Source organism: Dipodomys merriami, unplaced genomic scaffold (genome assembly GCF_024711535.1).
Source record: "Dipodomys merriami isolate MVZ:Mamm:240054 unplaced genomic scaffold, mDipMer1.0.p SCAF_57, whole genome shotgun sequence".
NCBI lineage: Eukaryota > Metazoa > Chordata > Mammalia > Rodentia > Heteromyidae > Dipodomys > Dipodomys merriami.
Window position 1 is genome coordinate 2,988,390 of NW_027206146.1, and position 25,538 is coordinate 3,013,927.

The 25,538-nt window shown below is 46.4% G+C and overlaps 1 protein-coding gene and 2 pseudogenes across 1 annotated transcript; 1 reads left to right on the forward strand and 2 right to left on the reverse strand.

Annotated features, from left to right (window-relative positions):
• Positions 1–5,248, forward strand: part of LOC138812371 (serine/threonine-protein phosphatase 2A 65 kDa regulatory subunit A alpha isoform-like) — a 26,290-nt pseudogene extending 21,042 nt beyond the window's left edge.
• The window catches only part of LOC138812426 (voltage-dependent calcium channel gamma-2 subunit-like), a 351,801-nt pseudogene that overhangs the window by 94,258 nt on the left and 232,005 nt on the right, over positions 1–25,538 (reverse strand).
• Positions 4,962–25,224, reverse strand: LOC138812374 (serine/threonine-protein phosphatase 2A 65 kDa regulatory subunit A alpha isoform-like). The gene is made up of 5 exons (XM_070000331.1): positions 25,132–25,224; positions 6,522–6,636; positions 6,365–6,435; positions 6,026–6,160; positions 4,962–4,982 (listed from the first exon to the last, which is right to left on the reverse strand). Exons 1-4 carry the CDS (start codon positions 25,222–25,224, stop codon positions 6,026–6,028), a joined length of 414 nt encoding a protein of 137 aa, XP_069856432.1. The 3' UTR covers positions 4,962–4,982.

Consider the following 25,538-nt stretch of genomic DNA (forward strand, 5'->3'; position numbering starts at 1 on the left):
GCAATTTTGGGTGAAATGCAATGTGGGCATGGTGCATGATCTTTCAATACATTGTTGAAATTACTTGCAGGTATGTTATGAAATATTTTACATCTCGTCTCTTCAAGGAAATAGGTGTCTAATCTTGTCTTTAGTCTGTTCTCATTTTGGTATGAGAGGGAGTTTGGTAGCCTTCTTCCTTTCCTAGTTTTTGAACCTGTCTGAGGGAAATTGGTGGTAACTCTGAACACCTGGTGTATCCCATCACTGAATCATTATACTGCTTGATTACAAATGAAATTTGGTGATTAAAGTCACCTTAGATCAAACAGGATGGGTCCAACCTGCAAAGACTGAATCCATTCCTTGTATGTTTTCTAATGTGTTGGACTAATTTTCTAATATATTCTCCAGTGACAATTTGAATTTAAACTGTTATGATATTCTAGTTTTTTTAGTTGATGCCTTCACTGTTCTTGGATGAAGGCTTGTCAGTCTTAGCTATCAAGAAAACTTCTTTCCTTCACTGATTTTTTTTTTGTCTGTCCTGAAGCTTGAACTCTGGGCCTGGGCACTGTCCCTCAGCTCTTCAGCTCAAGGCAGGCACTCTATCACTTGAGCCATAGTTGCCACTTCCAGTTTTCTGGTGAGATGAGTCTCATGAACTTTCCTGCCTCAGCTGGCTTTGAACGATGATCCTCAGATCTCAGCCTGCAGAGTAGCTAGGATTACAGGCGTGAGCCTGATTTTTTTTACATTGTTCATTTAATCTCCTTTTTTTCATTTTTACCCTTATTTGTGTGTGTGTGTGTGTGTGTGTGTGTGTGTGTGTGTTTATGTGTGTGCCTGTCCTAGGTCTTGAACTCAGGGCCTGGCACTGTTGCTAAACTTCTTTAGCTCCAGGCTAGTGTGCTACCACTTGAGCCACAGCTCTGCTTTGTACATTCTGGGGATAGTTTATTGAAAATGAGCCTTGTAGGGCTGGGAAGGTGGCTCAGTGGAAGAGCTCTTGCCTTGCATGCGTGAGGCCCTGGGTTTGATTCCACAGCACCACATAAGCAAAAAGAAAAAAGCCAGAAGTGGCGCTATGGCTCAAGTGGTAGAGCACTAGCTTTGAGCTGAAGAGCTGAGGGACAGCGCCCAGGCCTAGAATTCAGGCTCCACGACAGGACCCAAAAAATAAAAAAATAAAAAAAAAATAGAAAATGAGCCTGGTGGACTTTTCTGCTGACTTTGAACCATAATCCTCAGATCTGAGCTTCTGGAGTAGCTCTGATTAGTGGTGAGCAGCCATCAGTGTCAGGCTGGCTCTATCCTGATTTTTATGATTATCTCTCTATCCACTGTTCTGGGTTTGCTTTTCGACTGTGCTTCGTCGTTGATGACATTTGAAACACCTGACTTTTTTCATGCCAGGCCCAAACAGCTGTAAATTCCCTCAGAGAAGCTTTTGCTGCATCCCAGAGATTCTGGAAAGTTGTGGTATGGCTTTGATTTTTGATTGTGTAAATTTGTTCCTTCATTTGATCCTTAAGTCTTATGGCTGACTTTGGGCTCGACAGCCTATCACTTTATGAGAGAGGGGTCGTAAGCCAACATTCTAACTTGGTCTGGACTTACGGGTCCATGGCATCCAGTAGTACTAGTTCATGAAACCGGGGCAGCAGTAGGCATCTATGTGCTGGCTTGCTGTCAGCAGAGGGTGACAGTCTTTATCTCATCAACCTAGCTTGGGTTTGATGTCTCTCCTGCTCTCGTGGGACAAGCAACTGGGGCTTCCTTTCAGGTCAGTTCCCATTTGCTTGGGACAGTTTTCCACATGGAACTTTCAGTTTTCAGTCTTGGCTGGTGAAGTGTCATCTCTATGCAGTGTTCCTTTATAACTGGGCCGGGCCAGCTCTCCCTCCTGGCTGACAGGCACAGGGTAGAGCCGGGTCACTGCTTTACAGTTCAGGCAGGTGTATACAGATCAGGAAAATACTGTCAGCTTTATGTTGTATATCAATTCCCCACCACCAAGTAGCTCCAAATATTTAATATACTATCTATTGCCGTCTACTCCTTTCTCTCTTGTATATTTGTCTGTTCTCCTAAAAAACAACTTTCCATGAAGAACAAAGCATGGCAACTGCAGGAAAATGGATGGAACTGGAATTCATCATACATCTTAGGAAGGAAAACAGGCCAGACAAGAAATGTAAATCTGTTTTTCTCTGGTAGAATCCAGACATTAAAAGACAAAAATCTAGCCGCATGCCAATGGCTCACTATTGTCATCCTAGCTACTCAGAAGGCTGATATAGGAGGATCATGGTTCAAAGCCAGCCAGGGCAGGAAAGTCCATGACACTCTTATCTCCAATAAACTACCAGAAAACCAGAAGTGAAGCTGTGGCTCAGGTGGTAGAGTGCTCACCCTCAGTGAAGAGCTGAGGCACAGCAGCCAGGACCAGAGTTCAATCCACATGAGTAACCAAAAAAAAAAAAAAAAAGATATAAAGTTCACAGTGATGTCCTCAACCATAAGGTCTTGGGCATGCTTGAGGTACCCAGTGTGAAACCCAGGCTTTGAGACAGTGCTATGTGCTCATCAAAAAAATGGATGATTTTCCCAGGGCAGGAGTGTGGCTCAGTGAAGAGTAAGAGGACTTGAGCAGTAGGAGGATGTGAATAATAGGAGGATGTGAACAATAGGGCCTCCGCAGGCAGCCCAGGTCCTTGTCCAGCTCTGCCACAGCAGGCAGCATGCCTAGGGGTCAGGACACTCAGTGTGAATGTTTAGGACTAAGTCTCCTCACAGAAAAGGGCAGAGACCAAGGCTCCAGGACACTCCGCCCAGCACCCACTAAGACCTGAAGGCCGACTGTTTCTACACCTTTATTTCTTTGTGAAAAGAGGGAAAAAAGGAATAAAATATAAACAATACAGTTGACACAAATAAACCACCAGGGGGTGGGCGGAGGGAAGGGGATAGAGGTGGGAGGCAGGTGGGGATGGGGTCCCCATCTCCGCAACAAGAGGCAGTGACCCGGATGCTTGAGTCTCTCCCTATGGGGCAGGAGTGCCGCCTTCCTCCTGGCTGCTGTCCATCCCACCCTGTGTCCCTCAGCCTTTGGGAGGGGGGCGGGTGCCATCTCCTCAGGCAGCTCAGGGAACGTGCGTGGGGCCAGGTCTGGGATCAGGCCAAGCACAGGGAGGGCTGTCAGGGACACACTGGCTCCGTGAGGGAGGATCTCAGGGAGGGCTGAGCCGATGGTGGGTCAGAGGCCGGGCACTGGAGGCCCAAGCACTGGCTCTTCTTCCAGTATCAGGCAAGAGACAGAACTGGAGGAATAGGAATGGGCCGGCTCAGAAGCCCAGCCTGGCCCTCTTGCGCTCCTGCCCAGGCCCCACAACCCTCTCCCCATCCACCTGCATGTCTGGCCCCCAGCCCCTGCATATGCACTGCCACCCTCTGGCCCTCCCAGGCCTCTGTCTGGGCACCACCACCCCTCCCACTTGCCACTGCCCGCCCACCCCCAACCCACATCGGTCAAGGCCTCCTGGGCAAAGTACTTGAAGGCCACATCCTGTTCCTGGGTCAGCTTCTCCAGGACTGGCTTGACCTCACTATTCAGGGTGCTGGAAGTAGAGGGGAAAGGGCTGGAGCATGAAGCTGATGGGGCCCACAGCTGGGAACTCAGTTCAGGCCTGGCCATCCCCTGCAGAATTACATCTTGCATCTCCAGATGACTAACGATGCTGAGCCATCCTTCCCCTCCCTTCCCTTCACATCTCCCTCCCCAGAAGGCTCACCACGGCCACTGCCGACTCCTCAGTCTACAGTGAAGCTGACACTGGGAGGAAGCAGCAGGGAGCAGTGGCAGCTGAACACAGTGGTGCATATCTGGAATCCCAGCCACTGAGGAAGCCCTAGCAATAGTGGGCATGGTGGCACCCATTATCCTAGCGGTGTGAGCAGCATGCACAGACCAGGCAGCCTGGGCCACACATGCACTCTGTGAAATATAACAAAGGCAAAAAGCGCTGGGGGCATGGCTCAAGTGGCTGAATGCTTGCCTAGCGAGATCAACCCTCTGTATCACCACAAAGGAAGAAACAGTGTAGCTGGAGAGGAGCATAAGAACAGTGAGTCCCAGCTCACCTGTTGTGGAGGATGGGCCTGATCTTCTGCAGGGACTTGGCCACATTGAAGGGGATGTTGGCGATGGGGTCCCCAACCATGTGCACAATGGTGGGCAGCATGTGCTTGGTGGTGATGTCCTGCCTGGACACCTCCGACAGAACCTGGCCAAGCACGGGCATACAATCAGTACAGGCAGCGCCTAGCACCTGCGCCTGGGTGGCGAGGCTATGCCAATCCTCACCGGCATGGAAACGGTGTGCACAACTGACAATACCTCCCCCCGACTATGATTTACAACGAGTTCAACTCTGAACACGCAGCCAACAATGTGTCTCACACCAGCTCACCCAGGCCCAGGCCAAGGGTGCCAGAGGCCTGGAGCCCGCCCAGCTCCAGAAATGAACTGCTGGCCCTAGCCCCCAGCCTCTCCACTCCCAAGCCTGGTTTCACGGTGGGGCTGGCCGTGCCCCTCCCCTGGAAAGCTGGCACCTGGGTGCAGGTGTGGTGCAGGCCACACTCATGTTTATGCAGAAAAGGGTGGCCATGCAGTGCAGGTAGTTGGGGTGTCCGGAGATAGCCAGCATCTTGGGGATCATGGTGGCATGTGCCCACTCCTTCCCAAACTTCTCCATCAGCTTCTTGAGGTTGCTGGTGGCTGCCTCACGGAAGGCATAGACTGCAAGGGGGACACGAAGGCCATGGAGGAGTTTTAAGGTGGGTCATGGCTCAGTGCCAGCCTTCCCCTGGAGGCAGGGCACAGACAGAACAGCTGCGTGGCCCCACCCACTGGCTGCCAGCTCCTTGTGGCAGGACTCACCATGGTCCACCAGCCATGCCATGCACAACGAGTTGAGTTTCCCGTCAAAGAATTCCACTCCCTGCCATAGGAGAGGTGGTGAGGGGTCTAAGGGTGAGGGAGTCTGGCCTGCCTCCTCTCCCCCCATTCTGGGACGCCTTGGGCCAGGCATCACTGGAGCCCCATCCTCTGCAGTGCCCGGAGGTGCAGCTGAAAATCATCTCCAACCTGGACTGTGTGAACGAGGTGATCGACATCTGGAAGCTGTCCTAGTCACTGCTGCCCAGCCAGCAGGGGCATGTACTTGATGATGGCCAGCCGCACCCGCCACTTGGCATCCTCGGCTAGCTCCATGATGGCGGGCAGCAGTGACTAGGACAGCTGCCGGATGTCGATCACCTCGTTCACACAGTCCAGGTTGGAGATGATTTTCAGCTGCACCTCTGGGCACTGCAGAGGATGGGGCTCCAGTGATGGCTGGCCCAAGGCGTCCCAGAATGGGGGGAGGGGAGTGCCACCCCACAGCAACACCCTACAGACCTGCCATCTCCCCAGGGCCACTGCCAGCCCCAACCTGGCCCCAGGGACACAGTGACAAGGCCACATACAGAGCCACACTTGACATTAAGTGATGGAGGCTTGGGCATCATATGACACCTGCAGTCATTCTGAGAGAACTTGCAGGAATCATGAGGAAAAATAACACAGTGGGAGAAGAAAGGTGAGCCCCAGCTCCGCCCAGGACAGCTGTGTCAGGACCCAATTGAGGCTGGAGCCAGGAGGGCGGAGTCATGGCACTTGGCCCACCAGTACTGAGACTTGCCCCTTTCATTCCTGTCACCTCAACTCCCTCCACTGACATGAGCCCCTACAAGAGCACAGCTCTGCCTCCAGGGCAAGTCTCATCCATGCCATGCCCCCACTATCCAGCAGGGCTAGGGCAAAGACAGCAGGTGCTCCATGACAGAAAGAGTTTGAACTGCTTCTGCCTCCCAGATTGTGAGCTCCGATCAACCCCACATGTGCATGCTTACCCATCCCTCAGCTCAGAAGCCCCCCCCACCTGCTGGATTCCATGATAGCCATAAATCACCTTGGCAGGGGGCTAGGGGAGGGGAGATTCACCTAGTCCTTCAGCTGGGCCAGGAAGAGGAGCAGGAGGTTCTGGAGAGTGTTGTCTTTGCCCGGGATGGGAGAGAGGCCCATGATGACGGAGGCCAGGGCTGACTTCACATATTGGTTGGCATCTGACACCAGTTCCTGGGAGGGAGAAGGGAGGGAGGCCCAGGGGGACCTGCCTCAGCCTCTTCTGCACATGACTGGCAGGGGGCATGGGGATGGGCTGCAGGGTTCATGCCTCTATCTCCTTGGCTGCAGCCTGTGACCCAGGTGCCTGGGGCATTTCCACAGCCTGTTCTGTGCCCTCTTTCCTGTCCAGCTGACTCCCTCCACCAAACCAGTTACCTTGATGCACGGCAAGATCTGGGTCATGATCACGATCTCCCGACAATCTGCGGAGAGGTTCTTGCAGAACTCTGGGGGCCAGGGTGGGGGATGAGATGGAGCCGGCTGCATCTCCACCCTGAGCCCCCCTCCTCAAGCATGGGTCACGGGCACCCACCTTTCACTTTGTTGGAGGCCGCGGCCCTCACCTCGGCCTCACAATCCTTCATCAGGTTCTGGAAGGCGGGCACCAGGTCTGTCTTGGTGATCTCAGGCCCCACTGCTTTCTGGAGCTGTAAACCCAGGACCAGGAAGAGGCGGGGTGTGTGGAGCAAAAGGGAGGCTGGCAGCCTCTCTCAGCTATTGAGGCCAAAATCTAGGTGGAAGCAGTGCAGGTGTGGAGATGGGGCAGGCTGCTCTCCCCAGAGCCAGGCCTCGTCTCCAGCAGCGTGCGCCAAAACCACAGACCTTAGTTCACATTATCCCAAGTGGGGCTTTCTGTGACCTGATCCACAAACATGCCAGTGATGCAGAGTCTCCTGCTTTTACATTTATACTAAAATATAGTGGGATGAGTCACTAAATGGGCAAGGGGAGCTAAGGAGAGACTCCTCAGAAGAGGGAAGAATGGCAAAGAAACACATGAGGAAATGCTCATCATCTCTGGGTATGAAAGAATTACAATCACAACAACCCTGAGATTCCATTTTATTGCAGTTAGATTGGCCAGGATTGTGAATTCGAACAAATGCTGGTGGGGATGTGAAGAAAAGGAGCCCTACTGTGCAGCTGGTGGGAATGTGAACTAGTAGAGCCACTCAGCACAGCAGTCTGCAGGTTCCTCCAAATACTACACACAGACTTTCCCTCCCACCCACTCCTGGGCATCTACACTTAGCATCATGACAAGGACACCTGCACACCCATGTTCACTGCCACAGTACTCACAATAGCCAAGATATGGAAACAGCCCAGATGCCCCACAGTAGATGAGTGGACCCACAAAATGTGAACAATGGTACTTTACACAGTCATTAGAAAGAATAAAATAATGTCAGTTGCAAGGAAATGGATGGAACTAGAACAAATCCTGAGAAGTGAGGTAAGTCAAGACTGGAGATTAATGGTGCACGTTCTCTCTGATATAAGGAAGTTAGATCTAAAATGCACTGGGATATGACAAATGCCACAGGATTCCAGAGACTCACACACAGTGAGACCAAAGGAGAGTAGTCTTAGGAGAGAATCACAAAGGCCCAATGCCTAAGCGTCTCTTCATATTTACATAAAATATTACAAATACTAAAACAAAACCCAAGATGTGGAAACAAAATACATATATATTTTTTGGTTTTAGCTTTTGATACTTCTGTGTTCTTTATCTGATAAAGAGTCTGTTCTCATGTTATCTTTGGGAGGGTACAGGGAAGGAAAAAGGATAGAAAGAAAAGTGCATCCATGGAGCTCAAAGGACACCTATGAAAGTGAACTGCACAACTCGTGGGTAGAGATGGGAGGACGCATCTGATGTGGCTCCCGATGTCAGATCACCACCAGACAGGGCCATCATTTAGTCTGTGACAGCCTCATCAGCAAAAGATCACACCAATAATTTCTACAAAACCAACTAATGATTTGCGCCCTATTAGAATAATTTGATGAATCGTTTGCACTTCAATTTATAACTGGGTAGGCAGTTTTTGAATATATATCATTGACATACACAGGAAAAATAATAGGGAACACTTTCGCCTCATCTTGTTTGCTAATTCCTGCGACCTTTCCTTTGAGTACCATCCAGAGACAGCCATGCTTCTGGTCTTACCCTTGACCTTGGCTTTACCAGTGACTGTCCCGCTCCACAATCTGTCTTTCAAATCTCCCTCCCTGACCATCATGGCTCACCCTGATAGCTCACTCTCCCAGCCTCCAACTTGACCCATCCCCACCCCCACCCCCAAGGCTTCTAAAGCCCAGCAGCTCACCAGCCCCAAGATCCTACACACTCACCTCACCATTTTATACTCACCTCACGTGAGCCCCCCTCCTGATCGAGAGAGCTCCCAACCAAGCCACTCCTGTACTCTGGATGGGGCTGGAAAAAACCACACACTCTCGAAGGGACCTTCAACCACTGACACACATATACTATGTCACCTTCCTTTGGGTGCCTGGTCCACTGCCCCGCCTACTCTCACAGGGGAAATGTCCCTTCCCTTCCTCCTTCCTCAAGTCACCAGCCCATCTATAACCTATCCTGCTTCCTGCTGCATCAGGAAAAAGGCATCACAGGCCACTGGCACCATGTTACCTGACCTCCTGGGGTACGTCACCCCTAACACCCCTGTGTCCTGGACCTCATCCTCTTACCTCCCTCCTCCTTCCTTAGTCATCCATCTGCCCTCTAATGGAATGTTCCCATGAGCACCACACATACCTAAACATCTACCCCTACACACACACACACACACACACACACACACACACACAGAGCAGCCAGTGGTTGTTAGACATGCCCACTAACACCGAGAAGAAGGGTGGAAGAAGGAAACTAATAAAGCAGGTGATAGAGCCTGGGCAACAAGACCAGCAAGTGCAAGAGTCCTGTGGGATGAGGGAAGGCCAAGGTTCAGAAAGAAGGAAATGGGAGGGCGGTAAGGCAGAGATAGAAAGTAGGTCTACCACCCCTGATAATGATACCCAGCACCAAGGAAGTGTGTGTGTGTGTGTGTGTGTGTGTGTGTGTGTGTGTGTGTGTGTGTGTGTGTGTGTGAAGCTGGAGGTGTATGCTCAGATTTGTATTTCTGAAGGCTCCTGGTGATTATCCTGTAGGGGGGGAAAGAGTGGGTAATAAATGCAGAAGTAAGGGGCTGGGGTATCATCCAGGGGTTGGGGGTGCTGTCTGTGGAGAGACAGGGGCAGGTACTGGGGTGCTCTCATGGGTAGGACACGGGGATGGCAGTGAGCAAGAGGAGAAGCCTGGATGGTGACAGGGGCTCTAGTGGCTGGACTCTCTCTGTTACAAGGGAGCCATGGATAGGAGAGGTGCTTGCTGCTCTCTCATGGGGCCTCAGCCCTGCTGAGTGTATGGTCCTGTGTAAGACCCATCAGCAGGCATGGGACTGGGAGTGGGACCGGAAGTGGACCCGCTGTCCATGCTTGGTGCAGCCTCTCCATACACACCCTGTGCTGGGAGCCACTTGCCCACTCAGGAGTGAGACAGGGGATTGTGGAGAGCCAGGCTGTAGGGAATAGGGGTGGTGGAGCCCAGGTAGGAGCGATGGGTCCTCGGGTGAGAGAAAAGAACTACTCTGAGCCCTTAGTGCTGGGTCCGGCTCTGTCCCCAATTTGTAAGGCACCTCAGGAAGGCCAGTATTGCATCCTCAGGGGGTCACTTCCAGTGTCACCAACATCATAGTTGCCAGCCACCAATTGGTGCTGGCTTAATGTTTGTCAGATGGAATTGTCAGCGCTTTTCAGCTGCACTGATGTGAAATTGTAACAATCTTCCTTCATGGCCCCATTAAGACTTTTCTCACAGAGAAGGCTGAGCAGGTGTGTGGTTGGAATAAGGTCTTGGGGCAAACCAGGCCTCCTATTGACACCCTGACATGCAGGAAGACAGAGGGGAGACAAGAAGGCAGGCAGGGTGAGCAAGAAGAGGGCAAAGCCCAAAGCACTTGGGGTTCCTATTTTGACCCTACCAAGCTTCCGTAGTGGCCAAAGATCCCAATGGCCTATGGGGAGTTTTCTTTCTGAGAGAAATCAGGAAAGTTGGAAAGTTTGGGACAGAGAAGATCCAGGCGTGAACAAGAGCCGGAGGCTGTGAAATGTATAGCACAGAATAATACTAGAAAGCTCTAAATGCTATGTGCATACAGAGCACATACACTATCTTAAACTATTCGTAAGGCAGGTTGAACAGCCCTCATGCAAAATACTTAGGCCTCAGATTTTTTTTTCAGATTTTGGGATATTTGTATCTATCTATAATGATATAGCCTGGAGACAGGGCCCAGGTCTAAACAGGAAGTCTATCTCTGTGTCATTCACACCTTAAACATCCAGTCTGAAGGTAATTTCCTACAATATTTTCAGCATGCCAACATTCTGACCGAGACCCTTCACCTGAGGTCAGGTGTGAAGATCCCCACATCAACAACGCACACTAGCACTCAAGACGGTTTTGAGCCAGGTACCAATCTGAGGATCTCAGTTTGAAGTTAACCTGGGCAGATAAATCCAAGAGACTCTCCTCTCCAATTAACCACCAAAAAGACAGAAGTAGAACTGTGGCTCAAGTGATAGACCACCAGCATTGAGAGGAAAAAGCTAAGGGAGAGCATGAGGTCCTGAATTCAAGCTCCAATAGTAGCACAAATAAGATGAAAAACACTTAGGATTTTGACCTTTTAAATTAGGGATTAACACTATATAGTGCTCAGTATTTGACAAGGCGTGGAGTCTCAGGACTCTATAAGAAAATTAATTACTAACAGATATTGAGGAGCTGTCTTCAATAAACACTAGTCACAAAAAGCCCCAAACATCAGTGACTAGACAGAGTCAAGTTCATTCGTCTCTTCAATTGGTCTCCAAGGACTAAATGCACTGGCCTCTGTTCAGATGGGGAAACTGAGTCAACTCCAGGAAGCCAAACTGGACCAGATGGTCTGACCATAGAAACCTGCTTTGATGCAGGATATCATCACAGGCTCAATTATTTTCCCACTCAAAGAAAGTTAACAGGCATTGGCTCTGCCTTCCCCTTGGCTATTAAAACCAACACTGGCAACTATAAATGGACTTCATTCAACACTTTCTGTGAAGGTGTCCTTCGTAGCTATATTAGTGGATCCTAGTATAATATCTTAATATTACCTCTGATATTTGTTGGGAGCCGACAGTAAAGCTCTAAGGTCATCTTGACCCCTGTGCTCAGTTGAAGGCATGTACAAGGAGCTGGCTTACTTAAAAAACACCAGGTGTCCGGGATTGCTTTGCTATATCTGCAGAGTTTGTTTTACTTTCTACCAGTTGACCTTGTCTTGCTTTACTGCACTCTGTTTTTACTGAAATTTTCCTTGTTTTTCTGGACTATTGTAACCTTATGTTACCTCTTGGCTTCTAATAGTATATATTAGGGAAAGTTAAAAATAAACGGTGCAGCAGTCTGGAGATGCAGACCTCCGGACCCTATCCTTTGTCTTATGTCTTTATTTTTCTCATCCTTGCCCCCGAATTCAGGATTCTCTTTAGTTGCCAGCAAGTGGTACCCGATTAGGGACCTGAAATCCTGGGATCAAGGCAGAGGACCCCGCTAAGGTCAGAGGATGTGTCCGGAAAAAGAGAGTGGGTGAAAGTATAGTCGGGAGTAAGAAATTATGGGCCAAGGTAAGAGTCGCATGTTATATGTGCAGGCTCTTAAGGGCATGCTTCAAGCTCGAGGAGTGAAAGTTGCACAGAGTCAGTTAGAGAGTTTCTTTCGCTTTGTCAAGTAAGTATGCCCCTGGTTCCTGGAGGAAGGAACCATTAGTTTAGAAACTTAGCAAAAAAAAAAAAAAAAGGGTTCAGGGACATTATGATGCAAATGGCCTGTAAGTTAAAACATTGCTGGTTTGTAATTGTCTGGTATCTGTATAGCCTGCAGGTTCTGTATTGGGGTTGGCAAGAGTCTTAGCGGACACGCTATAAGACAGCCAACTGGGCCGGTGGGTGAGGCCCCCAGGATCCCCATCAGGGTAAACTATCCACTAGTGGGGCCACACTTTCTGTCTGACAATCTACAATGTGCATGCTGTAAATGTGTTTTGTCTCAATGTTTGTGTGTATGTATTTTGGAATTCTTGGAATGTTTCTTCTCTCAGATTCATCCTGATGTGAGAGCCCAGAGGAGGCTGGCTAACACCACCTTTTAATATCTGTTTCTCTCTAGCTCCTTCTTTTTTACTTACACTTTAAACTGACCGTCCTTTCTACCTTTCACTACCACCTCCTCCACCCTCTCTGGATCCAGAAGTAGGGGAGTGGTGGGGATGAAAAACCTGGAGGATCAAATAATAACTTGAAAGGGCTGGCAGGGAGAACTTGCAGCCAGATGAAAATGCTACTGACCACCTCCAAGTGACCCTAGCAAGATCTTAGCCTCTGGCCTTGGCCCAGGGGGTTTGAGTACGGGGGAGTACCTGTAAGTATGAGGGGATGGCCACTAGGGACTTCTTTCCCTTGCCCCAAGATGACTGGGAAATCTCCTCCACCTTGGAAGGCCCCTGGGTCAACGTTTGCAGGAATCTAAAAGAAAAATCCTCTGGAGGTGAGTAGAGTGGGTTTCAGTCCCCTGGCAAGTGGATTTGAGTACCACTTGTGAATGGTGGTGAGATGTGGTCCCATTCACTGAGAACTGATTTTGTCTTTGTGGCCAGTTGTCTGTCTTGTTTACTTCAGTGTGTTTTCTGAGTTAGAGATAAACTGCGGGTCCATTAGCCCCCAACTCAGCCTTTGATTGTTGTCTTGTCTAGTTCTGTTTAAAATTGATACCAGTTTTAAATGGATGTACAAGTGATTTTGATTTTTTCCCATGCTTTAAGATCTGTGTGTGTTTTGTATGTATTTGTGAACATGTTCAAGATAAAAATTATCAGCATGCTGTAACAATTGGGTAAGTTTAAGTTTAAAATTTAAAAGGGTATGAGGTTTGGACATCACCAAAAATTTCAAAAAATTTACACATTGTTTTAAATGACTTTCTAAGGATTCTTTAACTTAAAAAATTAAAAAATCTGGTATTTTAAAATGCATAAGGCTGTTTACACTATAATCAAGTTATCTGGATTTACAAAAATGCATTGGCTGTTTGGAATTTAGTTCTCTTGGCTAAAATGTGTGGATTAATATTAAAAGTTTAAATATAAAAGTTTGTTTAATCCTGTCTAAGACATTACCTGTTCTGTCTGTCTAAAACTGTGTATTTTCATTCAAAAACCAAGAGATAAGAAAAGGAAAAATCTTAAAAGCCAACAAAAGACCTATCTTTAGGGGTAAGCGGTAAAAGGCAAAAATTCAGTTCAGCTGGTCATACATGGTGGGATGGACCATGGGAGGAGTCCACGCATGGTGAAAGAGCACAAATTGGCACAAACGCAGTTCACCTTACCCTAAAGAGTGAGATTAGTTCCATGCCCATTCCATAGGAGGGGCCACGTGACCCAGCTTTGTTCTGTCCTTTTTCTCTACGGATAAATACTGGAAACATGATGGTAAAATTATTGATGTGATGATCTGATTAGTATTGCTAAAACTGCCCCTTGGACTTAAAAAGTGGGTTAAAAAATGTATTTGTATAATGTGACTTGCTTTTAATGATGTTCTACAATTAGGATATGTTTTTGAAAGTCATAAATGTGTTAAGTTTAACTTCTTGGTACAGTGATGATTGTAATTCTTGCATTAATAAAAAATTCTCATTTGATTTTAAAAGTTTTAATGTGTACATGTTTTATTGTTTTTAAATTTTTATTGTAAAGATACTATACAGAGGGTTACAGTTACTTGAGCAAGGTAATGAGTACCTTCCTATTGAGCATTGTTTTACCCCCTCCATTGATTTTCCCCTACCATCCTTCCCCTCCCTACCTTCTCCTAGATTCTTTTTTTCTTATTTGTGTTTAAATGATTACATAATTTCCCGAATTTCACAGTTTTGTGGAATATTGATGCTCATTTAAAGTCACAAGTTCATTCTAACGTTCCTGGAGCAAATTGTCTATCATGGTCAATAACATATAACGGTGTACACATGTACACCATACATGTGATCAGCAGCATGGGGATATTTAGTAGTGGTTCGACCAGATGAGTGGGAGTTCTTTGTTTCTTAAGACCTGTTAGTTTTGTCATATCACCTAACATTTTGGATTTTAGCATCCACTTATCAGGGAGACCATGTACCGTTTGTCTCTTTGCTCTGGGCTTTCGTCCCTCAACATGATTCCTTAAAAGAAAAAGCCAAGAGACAATGAGTGACACATGGCCTCGAGATTTTAAGGGATTTTTTTTAATGTAACTAAAAACTAAAGTATAAAATAATGGAAGAGATTAATAGGAGGCTTAAAAATAGGAATGTATTTCTGGATAAAATGTTTAAAAGTAAAATTGTTCTTAACGTTTGCCTCAAAGGGGAAAAATCAAGATGACCAAAATAATTGGTTAATTGCTAATTCGGTTTGCTCTTATAGGTTTTTAAAGGTTCCAGCAAGCCAAGAACAAAACACAGAGGATTCTTATAAGTTTGTCAGATGTAACTTTGACTCTTAATAAGTTTCAGTTAAGAGCATGCTTAAAAGCTACTTCTATGTTGACCACCTTGTTTCTTTTAATTGGAGTAAAGTGGCCTTTTATAAGACTCATTGATCTGCAAACTGGTTAAAAGCCAGCCCAGGCAGAAAAAGGTCCCTGTGAGACTGTCACCTCTACTCAGCCAGCAGAGTGCTGAAAGAGCAAGCAGAGTTGCTTTGGGACTCATAGTGGCAGAGGGCTAGCCTTGAGTTGTAGAGCTGAGGAAAAGCACTTAGGCCCAAGTTCATGTCCAGCAACCAGCTAAGGAAAATACAGATGAGACATTTATCCCAGTGTAGAGAAGACATTCCTGGGACAAGAGCAATGGCGGAGCATCCAGAGGCAATAAGCCACTACTTGGAGGACAAAAATGTCAAATCCTAGAGTCATTTGTACATGGCCCTTCAAAAATTGGTCAGAGCCAGGTGGCCATGGGAAGATAGTTGTAAGCATGCCTAATATCCATGACTGTCTACTTTGTAGGCACAGAAACGTGATAGTACTAAAAATCTAAAGTTATAAAATGTGGGGATGGTTAAAATTACAACCCCTGTATGTACCAAAAGCACTAATTATCAATAACTTTTGAGCTAACACCAGCTCCATAAAATTTATCTGCTCAAGAAAAAAGTTTGTAAACCTAAGAGTGTGGTTCTATTAACATCTGTCTAAAGGCCTGCACAGGTGACTTAGGCATTGTTAGGGTCACTAGAGGTCACATTCTTAAAGATGCTTTTACAAACTAACTGCTAAACAAGCTACACTGCTGTAGCCAAAAAAAAAAAAAGTCTGTGCATTTGCCAAAGTTAAAATATTGTTCTTAGTGACATCTAACCCTGGTAACTTCTTTGTAAAATAGACTGTTATAGGTTCCTGGTTAGGTAGGATCAATACATCTAAGTCAGCTTGAAGAAGTTACAGAAGATGAATCTTTGCCCATCATCCACTTTTTAGAACAAGGGATCAAAGTCATTTTAAAAAAGTGCAAAAATAGACCAAAAAAAAGACATGAAAAATAGAAGTACAGGCCTGAGCTCTCTATATCTGTCTAAAAAAGTCAGCATTATTAAAACAAAAACTATCTAGTTAAAAAGGTTGTCATCTTGGTAATTTGTCCTGGGCTATCTTCTAAATAGCCTTAAAGACTAGTGGGGCCACAGCCTGCCGAGCCTATATTACTTGTATCCTTAACCAGTCTGTGTAGAAATTTACAGCACAGCACGAGGTGTGTGACAGTCCCTTGGAGCCACTGAGAGACCCTGCTGCTGCTGCTACAGCCTGACAGTCACCTGGAGGAATTCTACATCGTTACCCTGACCACCTCCACCATGGAAAAAGTAGACTAAACTCCTGCCTGATTCCATCTTTTGGGTGGTTTCGCTTTGTCCATGTTACCATATACCTACTCTAATTTTATTATGGCTACTCCTCTTACCGGGGAGACTAGCAAACATTGTATTGCTCCTTCCCTACACTGCTTTGCCACTATGGGACTTCCTAAACATATTAAAACTGATAATGGTCCCGGATATGTTGGACAAGATTTTCAAACTTTTTATAAATCTTACCAGATTTTTCACTCTACAGTATTCCTTATATTCCTCAAGGACAAGAAATTGTTAAACAAGCCAACGGGCTATTAAAACACCAAAATTTTAAATTAAAAGGGGATAATTATAACCCTTGTCTCCTGTTAATATTCTTCTCACACTTTATTTGTACTAAATTTTTTAAGCTTATACTGTAATGGCCTTTCCTCAGCACAGCGTTTTTGGGTAAAAAAAAGAGAGCAAAGATCTTTTGCCCAGGTAAAGTGGAAGGATCCTTTAACAGGTGATTGGCACAGTCCCCTGATCCAGTTTTAACATGGGGTTGAGGACATGTTTGTATTACTTTGCAGTAAGAAAATAAATCCCGCTGGTTGCCTGAGCATTGCCTTAGTATTGTGGAGGCTCATTCAGATGACACAAATGCTGACACATTGGGCTTACTTGCCGGATCCCCCGATTCGTGCACCCTAAACTTGGGAGAGAGTTGAAGTACTCATTCATGTCAATAGATCAGCATACAATACTGCCCCAATCCCTTCATCCAGCACAGCAAGATGGGAGATATCTCAGATCCAGGCATTGGAACTCCTTTTTGCTTTACCACCAGCTCTAAAGCCTCAATTCCAGGCTGTATTATAATGCTATCCATGACTCATGTAATTTGGAACCTGGACAAAAATCAAATGTACAATATACAGATGACATCTTTCTCAACTGAACACCCAGTTCATGCAAATTCTTCACCATCTGATATGATACACCACTGCATTAATTCTTCACAAATAGTAGGATTAGAGGAGAGCCTCATCCAATAAGGTACAGGTATGTACAGCCATTTGTTACCAATATTTCTGGAACTCACTCTCAATTAATGGACTGGTCTGGAGCTCATCTTACTAATAAGTACAATCTTGGACTGTGGTGGATGAATGGACATCCTCAACATCATGTTTGGATGCTGGTGGCTCCACTCAACAACATAACCTGGCCCAATCAATCCCTTTTAAAAAATATTATGAGTTGTGTATCCCCACCCAATGTCATTATGTATTGACTGTTTAATATCTCTGTAGGAGCTAATTATTTTAATGTCACTTGTTCTAATTGTTCTTTTACTAATTGCTTGTATAGAGGCATAACTAAAGCCATACTTATTGTTAGGCAACCATCTTTTGTTATGCTTCCTGTAAATATTTCTAAAACTTGGTATAAAAATTCTGGCATTCAAGTGTTAAGACAATTGAAAGAACTAATGTGCCTTCGTTGATTTGTTGGCCTACTTTTAGCTGATGTTTTTGCCTTTATTTCATTAGCTGCCTCCAGAGCAGCAGCTGTGGTGGTGCTAACACAAAATGTAGAAACAGCCGATTATCTTAATCAGCTTGCACATAATTCTACATAATCCCTACCTCTGGACTCTAAAGTGGCAAAAACTGCTAAAAAAAAAACTATTCAAACAATTTTAACACTATATCCTTTCCCTGACTTATGTTGGATTGCTAATGTCATTGCTTGGCCTGGGAGTGCTTTTACTGATGGTTTTTCTATGCCTTCCTTGTGTTATACGTGCACTGCAAAACTCTCTTGTGATTTTAGCCAGCCAGCTACATAAGATCAAGCTCCATATAAATAAATTGTCCCGGAGAATAACTGCTGCCAGAGACGGGTAACAGGGGGTGCCAGTCTGACCAACCTAAGACAGGGCCTTCTGCTTCGCTCTGAAAAAGTGCCCGATTATGGGTAAGGCAGACAAGGTGATCCACCCAACCTATGACAGGCGGGTTGGCTTCTTCAAACAAAGACGGGGAAGATATTGATTCCTTTATCAAATGGAATCTACAAACTAAATTATTAGTAATTGTTATTAGAATGACTAAAATTCTACCATGCAATTAGTTGAATTTACAGGGTGAGATAAAAATACTGAGCTTACCAAGTATTATAGATATAAAATTGTCTCATTCATGATTTTAATACCAGTACACTCTTCAAGAAATTTGGTAACAGTTAATTGACTACGTACAACAAATAAACCTTGCAACCAAACCCTAGAGCTGGAATAGCATAGCATGTGGCATATGTAAGAGCAGTCAAACAACCCATTTACATATATTTAGATATGTATTCCCTGGAAGATCTTTGCTGTGCCAGAGACAATACAAATCTGGAGTTAAAACAGTTGGAGTTGATTGCTACTTTTATCACATTATTTTTTTTTTTTACCTATTTCTATGTATTCCTCCCAGACTATCTACTCCTAATTGGTACATAACCAAAATTCTTTTTTTTTCAGGGGGGGGGGGTTCGGTCGTGGGGCCTGAACTGTAGGCCTGGGCACTGTCCCTCAGCTCTTCTGCTCAAGGCTAGCCCTCTAAAACTTGAGACATAGCGCTACTTCCAGCTTTTTTCTTTTTTTTTATGTGGTGCTGAGGAATCGAACCCAGGGCCTCATACATGCAAGGCAAACACTGAGCCACCTTCGTAGCACATAACCAAAATTCTTATCTTTTCAGCTAGCAAGTGAATTATTGGGTGCAAGTTGGTTCTTTGGTTTTAAACAGAGCTCAATTTGATAATTTTGTTTCAACTTAAAAATCCTCTTTATAGACCAAATCTGTTTTCAAATGGTTAAAGAGAAACCATCAGTCCTATCTTATTATTAGAAAGTACAACTGAAAAACTTTAGGCAAGGTTTTGGTTGACTACAGGACTTACAAATTAGGTTACTGTCAGGTGATTACTACTCAAAGTACTTTTACAAATGTGAAACTATCTTGACTTAGGAGAAGGTAAATGGGGAGAATGAGGCAGATGGAGGAGAGGCACACAATGGTGAACAGGTACATACATAAAGCTATGCATTCAGTGCATGATTTTAGTCACATTTTCACAACATGGTTACTTTCTTGTATATCTTACTAAGTAAGCGTGTAGCCTATATATCAAAGCAAATTCAATAAAACATTCATCTTCAAGTTTCATAAATATATGCAATTCTAATTACAAAGTCCCTAAAATACATCTGCACATTTTCTTAGACTAACATAATACACAGACTCATGGAAGTCTCCTGTTAAGTAGTTAATTTTGCCTAGATTTGAAATTATTTTCATAAACATTCAATGAAGCCACAAAGGTTCTGTAATGTTTGGAATCTACCCAAGTTTTAAAGGGAGGCGAGAAGAAGGGAGGGGGAAAGGACGGAGAGAAGGAAAGGGAGAGAGAGAGAGGGAGAGAGAGAAGCAGTAAGGGAACTCAATCCCTTACTTTCTTTTGCTTTTGTGTCGGTTGTTTGGAAAACATTGAAAGCATACATGAGATTTTCTATATATTGTCCAAGAACTTGGTTTTCTGATTTTAGCTTCAGGTTTCCTTTCTCACCAGCATCTACTGTTGCTGAGAGATCAAGTGTGTGTTGGAGTTCCAGCACTTGATTAATAAGTCGTATTTTTTCCTCCAGTTGCATCTGATTTTCAACATCAACATCCATGTCAGCGTTCATCATCCTGGGCACTGAAGTATGCCTCAGACAGAAAAATCCTGATGAAGGGTTGTCAGAGGCACCGGGAGGGGCGGGATCTCAAGATCATGCCTCCGGCCGGGGACTCCAGCACTGACTGAGCAGGCTAAATCTTCTTTATGCATTCATCCACAGTTGGGCCTTTCACTCCACTGCTCTGACCCTGGCTGACTTTGTTCCACAAGACCATGTCCAGTGTCACTCATTTCTCTGCAGACACCATGGAGCTTCTGGGTTGTTTCTTGCCTGTGGTGAATAGTGCCACAATGGATATGGTGTTCAAGGATGTACATATTCTTGAGAATATGCCTAAATATATCATTCTCTATTGTCTTTTTTTTTCGGTTGGTTTTAGGGCCTGGCGATGTTCTTCAGCTCTTCAGCTCAAGGCTAACACTCTACCACTTGAGCCACAGCAACACTTCTGGCTTTTTCTGCTTAGGTGATGCTGAGTAATTGAACCCTGGTCATCATGCATGCAAGGCAATCAGTCTACCACTGAGCTACCTTCCCAGCCCCTCATTTTCTATTCTTTTTTTTTTTGGTCCATCATGGGACTTGAACTCACCCTGGGCACTGTCCCTCAGCTCTTCAGCTCAAGATTAGTGCTCTACCATTTGAACCACATTGCCACTTCCAGCTTTTGCTGTTTATGTGGTGCTGAGGAATCAAACCCAGGGCTTCCTACATGCAAGGCAAGCAGTCTATCACTGAGCCACCTTCCCAGACCCTCTTTTGCTTTTGAAGACAGGGTCTCCACTGTGTAGTCCAGGCTAGTCTTGAACCTAGTATCCTCTTGCCTCAGCCTCCTCAGTTCTGGCATTTCAGGTACACATCACTAAGCCTAGCTGCATTTTTTACCTAACTGTTCATCAGTTCCATTGAGATCCCAAAGAGATGCTTAAATGCCTTGCACAGAGGATTGTGTGCAGGGAAGCTCTCAGTCGCTCTTCACCTTCTTGGGGTATAGGACCATTCTTCACCTCAATGCAGCTTGCTGGACTGCTATGCCCTGGGGAAGGAGCCCTTCTGTAGCCACCAGGGTTAGTTGTTCTCAGTGATGTCATTGCACTCAGCACACGTGGCATCATTGTGCTGCATGCACTGGAGCAAGGCAGGAGAAGCACACAGGGGAGGGTTTGCAGTCCACTGCTGTGGTCACAATCAGAGCCTTGAGGTTAGGACACTGTCCTCCCAGTCTGGCCTAGGATGGTGTCCCTTGCTCCCAGCCTGGTTTCTGCAGGGGAGGGAGCGTCTCACTGCTGCTTTCTCTGATCATGTGCACATAATATGAGAATTTGATGCACCTGTTCTCTGGGGCTCTTGGAACAAATAGCCTCACCCAGTGGCTTACATTCGCAGCTTCTATGGGGATCGGCTCTGCACACCTCTCCTCACTTGAGGCCCAGTTATGGTTCTTGATTTTCTTGGGCTTAGGGATGTATCCTCAGCCAACCCCTGCCTCTCTTCCTAGACTGTGCCCTCTGTGTACTGAGTCTTCTCCAGCTGTGGTGTTTAGGAGGACACTGTGATTGGCTCTAGGACCCACCCTTAATTCAGAGTGAACTCATCATGGGATGTTGAAACACTCACCCACAAACACTACTTTTCTGTTCACCTGTACTGGCTGGAGACTGGGAAATAGCTTACAGGCCATGTGTAAAGACAAACAAAATTCCCTGACTTTTCTCCACATTTCCACCACAATCAACAGAAAAGCTTTGGCCTGGAACATTTGAGTATTTCTCCCCAGTAGCAAGCAAGCATTTCCCTTTTTTTAAAAAATCTGAGACTAGGACTTGAAGTAAGTATCTGATGCTTTTGCTCATTGGCAGGTGCTCTACCACCTGAGTCATACCTCCCACCCCAAGCATTTCCTCATGGAACAGCAGACACAGGCTAGCCCCTCTAATTCGGTTCACTTCTCACCCTAACTACCCCTACTGTGGATGTGAAGTCCCAGGTGGCTTGCCTGTGTTTCTGACTCTGCCCCCACGTGGGGCTGATCAGCTCAAAGGAATCAGGACCGGGGACAAATCGTTACAGGTTCACCGTAAAGGATGCCACTGAAAAGATTTTCATGGCAAGGTCCAGCAGAGCTGAATACCTTGTCTACACCCCCTATGCTCCACGAACCCTCACATTTTCAGCACTCAGGAAGCTCTCCAAACCCTCTCTCTTTGTTTTTTTCTTTTTTTAAATACAGACTTCATTGAATGCGGGACTGTGTCAAAGTGTGATCAAGCAGAAAGGGTGTGACAGGGTGCTGACAGGGCCAGGCTGGGGCCCTAGCAGAGCCTCCACCTGCACTCTGTGGTCCTCCTGTTGGCATGTGGGGCTGGACCCTTCACCAAACTGGTAAAGGGATGTACTGTCAGACACTGGTCAGGATTCTGCTGTGATGGCTCTGAGATGGAAAAGCTGTGTGCAGTAGTTACCATGGCCATCCTCTGAAAAAAAGCTCAGGTTCTATGGCCTCCATTCCAGAGGGAGTTAGTTAGCCAGAAACTGAGCAGATCCACCTGTACAGTCCAGTCCCACCTGTACAGTCTCGGGTTCCCATTCAGCCATAGTGTTGCCCACAGCACGGCTGTGTGTAGAGCACATGGGCAGCAGAGTTGGTGCTGAGATAGGTAGTTGAGTGGGCAGAGCCTGATTTGCTTTAAGTTTATTGCATAATCAGATGGTGGAAGCTTAGGTGCCTGATAGGGTGTGAACTTGACAGTGATTGGTTTCTTTTCCTCCTCTGCCATGCCACCCGCTCTTTTTTGCTTTAAAAAGTGCTTGCTGTGTGTTAATAAATGAGTTTTCCTGCTTGACTTGACTCTCCACTGTGTCTGATTGTCTCCCAGGCAAAGGGACACTGGGGAATGGGCGAGCTGCCACACTTACCTTTCCATGGACCCCTTCCGTCTTTGAGGAACAGGCAAAGACCCGACATCTGGCACCCAGCTTGGGGCATGAAAGTAAAATATGCCGGCCAAGGCTAAGCAGTCTCTCAGGTAAGTGAAACCCTTAGTATGGGTAATGCTATCTCACGGAAGTGGGAAGAGGAGTAACATTGGCCTTAGGGAGTAAAGGAGGACTTGGGAAGTGGGAAGGAAAAGGAATGGGTCAAATTTGACAGAGAATGCACTGAAACATGCACAGTGGAAGTCAAAACAAGGGTGAAAGTTACTCACTCTGACTCATGTGCCCCTGATGGTCATAGACCCCTTCTCTATTGCCCTGATTGGAGGGGAGGTACGTCAACCTATGCGACCTAGGAGAGTGACCTGCAAGACCGAAACCCCTACAAACCTTCCACTGAGAAGCCGAGGGCTGGGGAAGTAACCTACTCGGAGGCCTACCCTGGAAAGGAAGGGCCATTCGGGGGACATGACCCTAGGCCATAGGATTTGTTTCCCCAGGCTTATCTGGTCAGTCTGGCACCAGCAGCTAATAGGCCCTTGGAATGGTATCCATGGGAAGCTAAGGAACTTACAGAGCACCGAAAGCCAGTGGTGGAGGATGGCCCGGACCCTATTACAGGACATTGCTTATCACCTGTGTGTCCCTAAGGACTGGCTGGATGGGGCCAAAGCCATCCTCACCAGTTCTCAGTTTATTAAATGGTGTGCTTTCTTTAAGGAGGAATGCCGAATGCGGGTGGAAAATAACCGGCAGGGTCAACCGGAGATACCGATTAATTATGCCATGTTAACAGAAATGCAGGAAGGGCACTCCACTGGTGTACAACAGACCGCAATACCTGGTCCATACTGTGACCAGGTGAGGCAGGCAGGACTTGCCGCATGGTACAAACTGGATGATGGGCCTACTGAGTCCCCCAGAGCAGGAGTGAGACAAAAACCTGGTGAGCCTCTAGCTGAGTTTGTAGACTGAGTCCAACAGAGTATTAACTGCAAGCTGCTGGCAGGGAACTTCCGAGATCAGTTTGTAAAGCTGCTGGTCTGGGAAGGGATGAATGGAGACCACCGCATGGCCTGTGAGGGATTGAGAGTTCCCTAAGCAGATGGGTGGTGGTCTTGCAGGATGTGGGAACACAACAGCACCAGTCCCAATCACTAACTAGCTTTAGCCGTACAGGCTCAGTCATTGGCAATGACTGAGGCTATTACCCATCACCTGCATCTCAGGACCAAGGAACCCCAATACCACTGGGGAGAGGGACTTGTTTTAAATGCAGGCAGGAGGGGCACATTAAGAGGGACTCTTTACAACAATCCCGGCCGGGGGGGCGCTGGCAAACTGCCACCTACACCCTGCCCCAGGTGCAGGAAGAAATACCATTGGGAAAAATATTGTTGATCCAAGTTTGATTTAGATGGAAAGCCTTTAAACTAGGGTAGGGGCATTCTCCAGCCCTGTTAAGTCAAGGAGGAACACCCTCTGCTGCGAGGCCCAGTTAGCCTTGTGGCAGGATGACCCAGACCCATTGGACTGGTGGAGGCACTCAGTCCTGTATTGAGTATTCTCATAACATAGTTGGGAAGCAGTTTTACTGCTTAATTGACACTGGGGCAGATTGATCTGTACTCAGGGAGGAGGAAGTGCCCTTGGACTGTAAGCTTGCACCTGGGCCCCTGTTATTGGGGGTAGGGCCCAACTACCAGTCCAAAGAGATGGTCACCCTTATGAAATGGACTAACCCAGATGGAGAGCAGGGAAAGATATGCCCTTTAGTGGCAAAGAACCTCACTGCCAATTTACTAGTGCAAAACATGGTAAGACAAATGGATACCGTGGTCACTACAGACCATCGAGCATCCTATGATGATATCCTGAATGGGGAAGAAGCACAAAGGCTTAAACAGGATCTAGAGGGAATTAAGGAAAAGGATTTTTTAAACTCTCATCATTACAGAGAAGAACATAGGGGACCCGCTCGGGTCCACCCCCAATCCTAAAGGCCACTCCCCCACCTCCAGTACTTCCCACTAGCTGGAAGCCAGGAAGCCCTACCTGGGTGGAGCAGTGGCCATTGACCAAACCTAAACTTGTAGCCCTCCACCTTCCGGTGGTGGAACAGAAAACCTTGGGCACATACTCCCTTCTGTGAGTCCTTGGAACACACCCCTATGTGTTATTCAAAAAGCTTCTGGGGCTTGGCATATGCTCCAAGATCTAAGTAAAGTAAATGAAAGGATGGAGCTAGTAGGACGTTCCCTAAGAGGCAGGCCCTGGCCTCCTGCTATACCTTCAGAATATACCTTGGTTGTGATTGATATTCAAGATTTAAAAAAAAAAATATCCCCCTGCATCCAGATGACTGAGAGAAGTTTGCTTTCTCCATCCCTTCTAGCCTGGCCTTTTGTCAGCAATACTTGGCCACACTTTTAGGGCCTATGCTTGGTTCAGATATCTCCCTTGCCTATGCCTACATGGATGATATAATCCTGGGGCACCAAGACCCGGGCCCCATGGAGGGCCTTCTGGCCCAGGTTCTCACCATATTCAAAAGGGGGGGTTACCATAGTCCTCAATAAAATTCAAAAGCTACTACCTTTTAAGGTGCTTGGAACCCACCTTACCTTGACTCAGGCCAGGCCCTTAAGCCTTTGCTGGATATTCCAGCCTCTCTGACCTTAACCCAACTTCAGAGCCTTTTAGGGGAAATCATTGGCTGTTGCCCTGGGTTCCTGTCCCTAAAGATAGTCTTGTGCCCTTATTTGCCCTGCTAAAAGACAGGACGCCCCATGACTTTATTACAATTACAGACAGCCATGGGGCAATATTTTTGCAATTCCAAGAAGCCCTGGATGAAGTTTCCCTGAGGAGGTATTCTATT